The sequence below is a fragment of the Propithecus coquereli genome, unplaced genomic scaffold (genome assembly GCF_000956105.1).
Source record: "Propithecus coquereli isolate 6110/MARCELLA unplaced genomic scaffold, Pcoq_1.0 Scaffold482, whole genome shotgun sequence".
In the NCBI taxonomy this organism is placed as follows: domain Eukaryota; kingdom Metazoa; phylum Chordata; class Mammalia; order Primates; family Indriidae; genus Propithecus; species Propithecus coquereli.
Genome location: NW_012150641.1, coordinates 93456 through 103928, shown reverse-complemented (window position 1 = coordinate 103928; position 10473 = coordinate 93456). Strand labels below are relative to the sequence as shown.

The 10473-nt window shown below is 46.7% G+C and overlaps 1 protein-coding gene across 2 annotated transcripts in view; it reads left to right on the top strand.

Moving 5' to 3' along the window:
- USP43 (ubiquitin specific peptidase 43) overlaps nucleotides 1-10151 on the top strand; it is a 60662-nt gene extending 50511 nt beyond the window's left edge. For both annotated transcript variants that reach the window (XM_012655629.1, XM_012655628.1), the window contains exon 15: nucleotides 8950-10151. In XM_012655629.1, the coding sequence (XP_012511083.1) occupies nucleotides 8950-10019 (1070 nt within the window). In that variant the 3' untranslated portion in view covers nucleotides 10020-10151. The remainder of the gene's footprint in view (nucleotides 1-8949) is intronic.
- Nucleotides 10152-10473: the final 322 nt, after the last annotated feature.

The following is a 10473-nucleotide window of genomic DNA, read 5'->3' as shown; positions in this document are numbered from 1 at the left end:
TATTATAAATATAATTTAAAGCACAAGGTACTAATCACAAGTGTACATCTGCTAAATTATCATAAAGTGAACATATCCAGATTAAGAAAGACAGCATTCTGGAACCCAGCCGTGTCGTATCTCTCTCAGCCATTGCTGTTTCCCTCTTTCCCATGTGTGAGTGTTTATTCTGACTTCTAACACCATAGATTAGCTTTGCCCGTTTCAGAACTTCATATAAATGGAGCTGTACAGTATGCGTTCTTCTTTGTTTGGCTTCTCTTGCTCAACTTTGTATTTGTGAGGTTTATACGTTATGTGTAACAATAGTTTTTTCATTTTATTTTCTTTGTAAATAAAAAAGTCAGAGATACATAGTTCTCTGTACGGAAGTTTACTTATGTGTCTGTGTGCGTGTGCGTGTGCGTGTGTGTGTGTGTGTGTGTGTGTGTGTGAGAGAGAGAGAGAGAGAGAGAGAGAGAGAGAGACTGTTGTCTGTTGACCACAGTTGATATAAAAGCAAAAGAGAGCGTGAAGGGTGAGGTGGGGGAACCTCTTTCTGTAGGTTCATGCATGGGCTGGAGTCTGTCGCAAGAGGCCGTCCCGGTGGTCTGACCTGGAAAAGTTTGGCCTGGTTGTCAAGGGAGGCACCTTGAGTTGTCATAGATTTATGGATTCTTGCGTTATTTATGAATTCTCCAAAAGTCCATACAAGTTTCGCTGAGGAGCAGACAGGGTGGGTTATCTCTGCACCTTGTTTGCTGCTTGGTGGATTTTCACCATTTCCCACATCCAGATCTCCCACGTTGTAAGAGTAGATCATATTTTGTTTATTTATTCTATTGTGGTTAGATTTTGGGGTTGCTTCCACTTTGGAGCTATTACTGGTAGTACCACCATGAACATTTTCGTTCATGTCTTTAATATACATATGTCTGTCCTTCTGTCGGGTGCATACCACGGAGTGGGATTTCTAAGGCATAGAGTATGTGTTTGTTTATCAGCTGCTTGTTTCTTTATACTTTAAGTCACTATTGTATCCACGTACTCAACACAGTACAGCAGGTCCTGGAATAATATAGTTTCTATCAATGTCATTTTGTTATAAAGTTAATGGGGAAAAAACCCAGTTCCCGGCTGTGGCCACTGTGTGTGTGGGGTTTGCCCTTTCTCCCCGTGTCTGTGGGTTTTCTCTGGGTACTCAGATTTCCTCCCACGTCCCAGAGCTATGCCCGTTAGGTGAATCGGTGTGTCTGCATGGTCCCCGTGTGAGTGTGGGCGCGTGTGAGTCAGCCTGCGTGGAAGGGCGTTCTGTCCAAGAAGGAGTCTCGCCTGAGCCCTGAGCGGCTGGGACGGGCTCCAGCCACCCGCGGTTCTGAACTGGAGTAAGCAGGTAAATCATGATCTTACTTGTTTTTGTGAATCTTTCTTAAATGTATGTAAAGCTCACATGTATTTCAATGTTTAATATCAGAAGCGTTTGGCTCTTTATTTAGAAGCGTGGTGATGTTTTCGTGACCAGAAATATGCAGTAAGGACTTAACGCTTGTTTATTTCGCTTAGCCTATGGTAAAGCTGGTTTTATTATACATTGTTTGTTGTTTTGCTTCAAGTAGTAGTTTCCAAGAACCTGTCCGACCAGGTTGCGAGGACTTACCATACCTGTGTGTACCATGGTCCTGTTACATATTTGCGAGCGAATAATATGATGACAGGATCTTAAAGCCACAACTGGTTTCAGATTATCACTGAATTCAACCTTCTGGTTTATGATGGCGTATGTGTCACAGTTCAGTTGATTATTCCCCAGTGTTTGGCATTTTGGCTGCAGTATCTGACTATTAGACATGATGCTGATAGCACGTACATGCATCTTGGATGTGTCTGATTTCTCTAGAATGTGTTTCTGTGTAGGCATGCTATTGAATGCAGCATGTTTTGACTTGCCCTGTCTGGACATTTCTTTTCCCCTTAAATTTTCATGACTGCACATTCAGGATAGTGTCTACAAAACAAAAAAAAAAAGATGTTCTTTTTCAAGCTTGTTCATCCCTGTTAGCACACTGCCTATGACAAACTCGTGAATCCACCCCAGCTCTGTCTAATGGCACTGTGCCTCAGGCCGTCTCAGTTCTCCTAAGGAGAAATGTGTTTGTCACCCTCCCAGAAGGAAGCAACTTCAAAGGATGGCCCGGGTTTTCAACGTGGTATTCAGACACAGTTCTAGAAAGACTACAGAGACACAGGGAGGGTTAGGGAAGGCATGATAACCGTCCTCCAAACCCTTGCGGGCATTTTACTTCCATTAGCTAATTTAGTCCTCAAAATGCCTGGGAGAGGTGAAATTATCGCCCTTGTACAAAGGGGAAAGCTGAAACTTAGAAGTAACCAGTGGCAAGCTGACCCCTAGGAAGTGACAGGGCTGAAAACAGACCTTGGGAGTCCTTGCCCTGAGGCTCCCAGACATAAATTCCAAATTAGGGTTTGCTCCATTCAGATACTACCAGAGTCTTGCTTCCTAAGGGGGCTTTCCCTCTTGGTGTTTGAATAAAATGGTGACAGATGTTGACATGTGTTTGAGAAGCTCTGAAAAGTCCAGCCTTATATTCTTGTTGTTACTAAAGCTGGGCAAGATCAAAATCTGTCATATAGGTTTTCAATAGTGATTGGTACGACCTCCTCTCCCCACCCTCATGGATTTGGGAATAATGTGGGAGAGATTTTTTTGACTGTCAGAATTAGTAGGGGTGACTACTGGCATTTAGTCCCCAGAGGACAAGGATGTTGAGTGTCCTGCAATGCCCAGGGATGGTCTCATTCAGTAAAAAATTGCCCTTACCAAAGACCAGCGGCCCTCTACAGAGAAGCACTGGTAGTCTCAGATCACCATCTTTCCGGTGGCTCTGGTTATGGGACACTGTAATAACGACGGCAATTTGCAATAAAATGAATGGATTCAAGTTTTGTGGGGACTGCAACTTACATAATTGGGTTGGGTGTGGGGAAGGCTCTACAAGAAGAAGAATAAAAAACACTTTACTTTTGCAATTTTTGTAAAAACACGATTCCGTAAAACAATTATTAGGGGTCTTTCCCAGAGGCCCCTTGTCAACAAGAGGCCCTGGCTGGGCTTAGGCTTTCTTAGCTTCTCAGTGTAGGTGCCTCTGATGGTAAATTTCCTCTGCGGCTTTTATTAGGCCTCAAAGGTTTTGTTTTTATCTTTTTCTGTGCTTTCCAGATAGTGTTTCATTTCAGTTTTGATTTCTTCTTTGATCTAGAGGTTATCTGAAAGTTTCAAATATTTAAGAATTTTTGGTCACTTTTTTATTCTTTTTTTCTGATTTTGTGTATTATCCAAGAATGTGGTTTTCAAAAATTATTCCCTTTTTGTGATCAAGTACATGATTATTATTTTGTGAATGTTCTGTGTACATACAGAATAATGTATATTGTTTATTTGAGGGATATGGGCTTTATATCGTAACTATTATATTAGATGAGTTGATTGTTTATTCAATTCCCCTGTATCTTTAAATTTACCTTCTCTTGGACTGCCTGACTAGGAAGGAGACATATTGGAACCTTTCTGTATAGTTGTGTTTTTAATCAAGTACTCCTTGAATTTTAATAATAACTTTTGGCATATATTGTTAGCTGCTTTGTTAATAGGTGTTTGTAAGTTTATGACTGTTAGATCTTCTTTAAAACTTGTGCTTTTTATCATTGTAATATCATTCTTTATCCTGTTTAATTCTTTGAACCTTAAATTCTACCTTGTTCAAGATTAATAATTCTACCCCTTCCTTTCTGTTTGTTTGCATTTGCCTGGTGTCATTTTGCCCTTCTCTTTTGCCTTCTGAATCTTTCTTTTTAAGTTTGTTTTAAGTGGTTTCTGATAAACAGCATGTTGCTGGGTGTTTTTGTTTATTTTCTTAATGCCAGAAATTCAGAGCCTGCCTTATAATTGGAGTAGCCATACTTCGCATAACAACTGCAAAACTTGATTTCATTCATTTCACTTTTGACAATGTTATATTACTTTTTTCTTTTTTTTCCTCGTTTTTGCTGATTTGATCATGTTGCTCTTTGTTCCTGGTCCATTTGGAAGTTCTGCTGTTCATTTCCATTTTGTTTATTGCTACTTTCTCTTTCCCAATATTTAGAAGCCACTTGTTTCCCATGAGATGCCGCATTTCACCACCGCTTTCTCCTTTCCCCTCAGCAGGATGAGAAATGTATCGTACTCCTTTTTTCACTCTTTTCCCTGTCATTCCCCCCAAAATGAGAGCTTTGAAATGCCTTCACATGCTCTCTCTGGTCTGTGTCAGGAACTCCTAGATTTTGCTGAGATGATCTAGTACTTTCTGTTCCAGACTGTGATTATCGTCCCTTTCAGTGTTTACTTACTTAACCTTATGTGACACATTCTGAGGCCACCTGTCCTTCTCCATTCAGGGTGGGCAGTACATGGACGGCAGGGTCCACTGTACACCACTGTTTTTTTCCTCTTTGTCACCCTCTGTCTTGAGGTCACGGTTCTGACTCATTAGTGTTTGGTCAGAGCTCTTTTCTGGGTATGTGTGACATGTGCTCAAAGTCTTCGTGTAGCCACAAATATTTCCTTTCACCTACGAGTGAATGGCAGCTTGGCTGCTTGCAGGACTCTCCGGTTGCAACCCTTTTCTCTCAGGTGTCTCTAGCTATTTTCCCACGGCCTCCCATGCCCCAGGGGTGCAGGTGAGAAGCCCAGGCTGTTCCTTTTCAAGCGAGAGTCATTTAGTCTTTTAGGATAGCAGCTTTTAAGGTTCTCTCTTTGACCTTAGGGTTTAGAACTACTAGAATATGCCCAGGTCTGTGTTTCTGTTCTTCAACCCCACAGAGAACTTGGGGTTTCCTTTCCCTCTACAGACTCAGGCCTACTTTAGGGAAACGTTCTTGTAGTTTTTGTTCAGTTATTATCTGTCCTGCTTTGCAGATCTTGTCACTTGCTGTTGCGTCTCCTGGATTGGCCCTGCCTGTTCCCTCGTGGTTTCTATCTCGTGGTCATTTTGCTCGTATGGTGTGAGATGTTCCTTTCCCTTTATCTTTCAGGCCACTCATTTGGGTCTGAACAGGGGTCCTGCAGGCTTCAATTCACTTACTGAATTTTAAATCAGTAAAATATGACCCCGAAAGTCACATTTTCCAGTTCCCAGTTGTTCTATACTTGAGTCTCAAGGATTATTGATGATTTTCAGTTGTCATCCGTTTCCTCTGGTGGCTCTATTTCATTAGGGCCTTTTCTGACTGTTCTGTTTATTTTTATTCTCTGATTGCTGGACCCCCTTATGAGTTATTTTTCTTTTTCTGGCCCCTGGGGCTCTTTTCCGCCCTCTCTTGACTGGTGGTGGTTCTGGGAGTGAGGGAAGGGGCGGTGGCTTTGGCTCCTGAGGGCTGGTGGGGTGACATCTAGCCTTTCTCTTCCCCAGCCGTGACCTGCTGGCTCAGCCTCAGAGGTGGAGAGGTCTCAACTCATCTGTGAAGCTTTTTCTTATCTTCTAGGGGACCAGACAGAAAGTTTGGGGGTCAGGTTTGCCTCAGGGTACACTCTGACCTCCACACAGAAATGGTCACCGGGCTGTGAGGAAATTGTAAAGGGCACCAGAGATGTTTAAAAAGAAAACAAACGACAACCAAAACAACTAGGGACAGAAAGGTCCTATGATTATTTTTGACGCTGAAAGCCAGAGACAGAGATGTCTCCAGACACAGACTGGGGCTCAGAAGGTGAGGGCTCCTAGTGTGTCCCCTTTTCTCCTTAGGTTCCAGCCAGAGCTGTTTCTTTGCTGTGTCCTTGGCCCACCAAGGTCGCCTGTGCCTCAGGGCCTTTGCACCTGCTGCTCTTTCTGTCTGGAGCCTGTTTTCCCCAGATCTCCACGTGGCTCCCTCCCTCTCTCGAGTCCCTCCTCAAATCACACTCATCACTCACTTGCCACCCTGTGTCCCCTTACCCTACCTTATTCTTTGTTATAGCTCTTGTCACTGCATCACATGATATCACAGATTTTTGCTTTTGCTAAACCCCATAAGGACAGACTATATCCCCAGCACTGGAGACAGTCCTTGGCACACAGTAGGTGCTTATTAACTGTTTTCTGAATGAATAAGTGGGTGGATATATGAGGCATGATGGAGAAGTCCTATTGCCTGTGGGCTATGGATGGCGCAAAGAGGTCCCCAGCCCCACTCACAACATATACTGTGAGTCTGAACTGATGCTTATTTCATGAGCCAAGGATAAAGTCTCCTAGGAATCAAGGTGGCCACACAGGGACAGGAACAGATGTGGAGCCTCTCAGAGCGGTGTCTGCCAGCTCCAGGACTTTGGTGTCGGGGTGGGGGCAGCCCATCAGCTGCGCAGGTGCCATCTGTGTGAAGGGTACTCCTGTGGGACCCGAGAAGCTCATTATGCCTGCTGTGGGGCTGCTGTCACCTTCAGGAAGAACTTAACTGTCTGAGTCTTTAACACGGCTTAAGACTCCGGGCCCTTCCTGGTTCTCCAGCCAAACTGGCTGGAAATGAACAAGGCCAGAGTCCTCTGGGGCTGGGGTGGGGGTCAAGCCCACACGATTGCTCAGGAGTCCCTGAGCACCACTTGAGTCTCCAGCTCCCGGCACCCCGGGAGGGACAGCAGGACTTGCATCCGCCCCGGATGAGAAGCGGGATGCTTCGTAGAGCGGAAGCGTGTGGAGTTAGCGTGGGCACTTTCCCACTCTCTTCTGTTCTTACGCTGTTTATTCCCAGTTTTATTAAAGTGCTCTCTGGCTCAGATCCTGTTAGCATAGTCCGATAAATAGAAAGAAAGAGAATACAGAAGGCAGGGTGCTCTTTCACCGCCGCCTTGAGAAAGCGGAGAATCGAGTTCTGTGGGCATCTGTGGCTGCCGTGAAATGTAGCTCAGGCGTTGATGTCAGCCCTGGCCTCAGACCCTTTCATAGCAGGAAGAAAGGAAGGACAGCTATTTAGGGCAGCTGCCAAGTCCTCGAACCACCTGCCAGGGCTCCGGGCGACATGCTCTCGTTTTGAAAGGCTAAAAGTCACTGCTTTGTCCTCCTAATACAAAGCTTCCCTTTTTTGGCCTTCCCAGGGCTGTGAGAGAGAGAAGAAAAAAAAACGTCACACACATTTCAGACCCCAGAACACTTCTTCCCCCAAGGTCTGGAAATTGAACAAGGTCCATCCAAACTGAAATTACAAAGTTTCTTGGGTAAAATTATGCCTGGCTAATTTAAAGAAATGCTTTAAAGAAAAAAAAAAATCAAACATTCTCTGTGGAAAGCGGGAAAGGTAAAATCCTTGAGGAACCTCTGCGCTGCTCTCTGATTCCTTCTGGAGTGCACGGGTGTTCTTCCCTGCAGCCGGTTCTGCAGGGCCAGTTGGCTGACCTGCGGCTGGCTCCCCCGCCAGCATCCCCTGCCGCCCCTGTCCCGCGTGCCTTTGCTGTCCCTGAGCTCACCCTGTGCACCCCACGATCCCTGGGCCCTCTACATGTTGCACATTGCATTGGCCATGCCGCCGACAGGGGTTTTTTTTTGGTGGCAGGGGTCCTGCTCATTTTTGGAGTTTCTCTGTGTCGTACTCCATTCTGGCTGCTATAACAGAATACCGTGTCCTAGGGCGGATTTTCAGCTGCAGAAATGTATTCCTCAGAGTTCTGCAGGCCGGAAGTTTGAGATGAGGTTGCCAGCAAGGTCGGGTTCTGGGGGGCCCTCCCCCGGGTTGTAGATGGCTTCTCTTTGTGTCCTCATGTGGCAGAAATAGAACTGGCTGGCTCTCTGGCCTCTTTGTTTAAGGGCACTAATCCAAGGGCTCCACTCTCATGACCTAATCACCTCCCAAAGGCCTCACCTCCTCATACCATCACCTCAGGGATTAGAGTGTCAAACATGAATTCTAGGGGGACACAAACTTCAGCCCATTGCACTCTCGTACCCCATGATGAAGCAGCATGTTGGGAGTGGCCCGCTGTGGGTAGGCTTGTGAGGTTGACCAGCAGCCTTTCTCCAAATGCGTGGGACTGTCCGTGTGCCATGTGGATTGTACGTTTCAGTTGAAGTTTCTTTTTCAGTGATTGCAGGCATCATGTAAATGAAGGCATTTTAATGGCGCAGTGACTGATGGCAGAATTTCTTAAGGAAAAAAAATACAGCAGCTCTGGTTATATGTATGTTCCCTTTAGAAATGTTGAGATATAGGAGAGAATTAAGAAGAAAATTCATCATACCCAGCACCCCCACAGTCCTCTCCACACCTTGTTGTTTTCAGTATTAATTTCTCCATCCTTGTTTGTATGTTTGCACATGCATGCATAACACACACGCGCACGTATATATTTTTGCAAGTTGAATTATGCTGTATTTTTTAGACTCTATTTCTCACTTAACAGTAATATCAAAAACTTGTTCCCAGCTATATACAGATATTGTAAAGCACACAGTGAAGGCATATGTGGCAGCTCTGATAAAATTAAACACACAGTTCATTTCTTCCCCTGGCCCGGGGCGGGATACCTGAGATTCTTGCATTTGTAAGGTGCAAGAAGCTAGTATGACTTGGAAAAGCAAGAACGTTTCCTGAGCATTCTATTTCATCAGAATATTTAAAGGTAGATGGAGATGACGTTAACTCTTAGGGCCACATGTCTCGGAGACAGAGCTTTATCGGGTGTCTGTGCTGCCCAGGCACATACTTGCCTTCTACGGGTCTGGCTCGCTCTGTGTCTGCAGATACATAAATGGATTCCGTGGAACAGTGGGCGAAACCATTGCCGTTCCCCAAGAGCAGGAATCCTGTGTGTCTTGCTCACTGCTATGTCCCCGTTGCCCAGCCCACTGCCTGATATGTCAGAGGTGCTCAGTAAATGTTCAATAGACGACGGGTGTTGCAGCTGGAGGGTTATTTGGGTACTGACCGTCTTGGTGTCTCTTTCAGGGGGCCCGCAGTCCAGGCTTTTGGTACGGGGTGTGCAAGGCAGAAGCATCAGCATGAAGGTGCCCACCTCTTCCCGAGCCAAGCAGGGGCCCTTCAAGACCATGCCGCTCCGGTGGTCCTTCGGACCCCGGGAGAAACCACCCGGTGCGTCTGTCGAGTTGGTGGAGTATTTGGAGTCCAGACGGAGACCCCGATCCACGAGCCAGTCCATCGTGCCACTGCTGACGGGCGCTGCTGGTGAGGAGAAGTCGGCCTCGCCGAGGTCAACCGTCACCGTCTCTGCTAAAGGTGAAGAAGGTGGGCGAGCCAGCGAAAGAGGACTGGCCGAGGGGCCCTGTCCCTCGGGCCACCCCAACCACTGCCTGGGCCCTGGAAGCTCAGATGGTCTAAACGCAGCAAGGAAACTAAAGGAAAATGCAGGTCAGGAAATCAGGCTTCCCAAAAAGTTCGACCTGCCCCTCACTGTGATGCCCTCCATGGAGAACGAGAAGGCAGCTCGACCGGAGGGCCAGAAGGCCACGAACTGGAGGGGAAGTGGCCAGGTGGGAAGCAGGAATGGCCCACCTTCCCCCTCCATGGGACTGTCTGGAAACAGTAAGGACAGTTGGCGAGGAACCCTAGCCAAGACAAGGGCTAATGCGGAGGAAAGGGACTCTGAGGGGGACAGACCTCCGCAGGGAACACTCACCCTGCTGAGGTCTGTGTTTTGGAAGAAGGAGAGTAAGAGGAATGACAGGGCAGAGGTCTGCCCCCCGGCGCCCCCAGTGTCCCTGCTGAGTGGCAGGCTGAGCCCCGCCATGAACGAGCAGGCTCGAGGCTCATCTCCTTCCCTCCGGATCCGAGAGAGCCTGGCCAGGGGCCTGGGCAGCCATCTCGAGAGGGACGTCCGGTCGGCCCCCAGCTCTCTCCACCTCCCTCGCAAAGCCGGCAGGCCTCCGAGAGGCAGTGGCCTTGGCACGTCACAAAGGAGCGTTCTGGGGGACCAGACTTCTTACGGCACCTTGCAGAAGGTCAAATACCACACTCTGTCCTTAGGCCGAAAGAAAACCTTACCAGAGTCCAGCTTTTGACGGAGCATCTTGGTATTGTGCGAAGCTGGCGTTCTTGGGACTTTGCACTGAGTAGCTGTAGGCAGCCTGTGTCGAGAGTGGGTTTCCAGGAAGCCAATTGTGATCTCCATGTCTAGACTTCCCACACCTAATGTCCAGATCATCCAGCGTCTATGTACCTTCTTGATCTTTGGGTGCTCTGATTCAGTCTGGCCACGAGAGGATGCTGTTGGGTCAGTATTACCAGTTTCAGGGACGAACTGACACCCAGTGAGATTTGGGTGTGCGCAAACCGGAGCATAGCTCTGCGCGTGAGCCTCCTAGCTAATGAGAGTCTTCAGTGTGATGTTTAATGTTGTCATTGTCTTCTCTTTTTCCCTTCTTTTTAAAGAAATAGTGGCTTTACAGGAAAATCTTTTCCTTTTAATGATTCTCTGGGATAAGCATGAAAGATGCCAAAAAAAAAAAAAAAAAA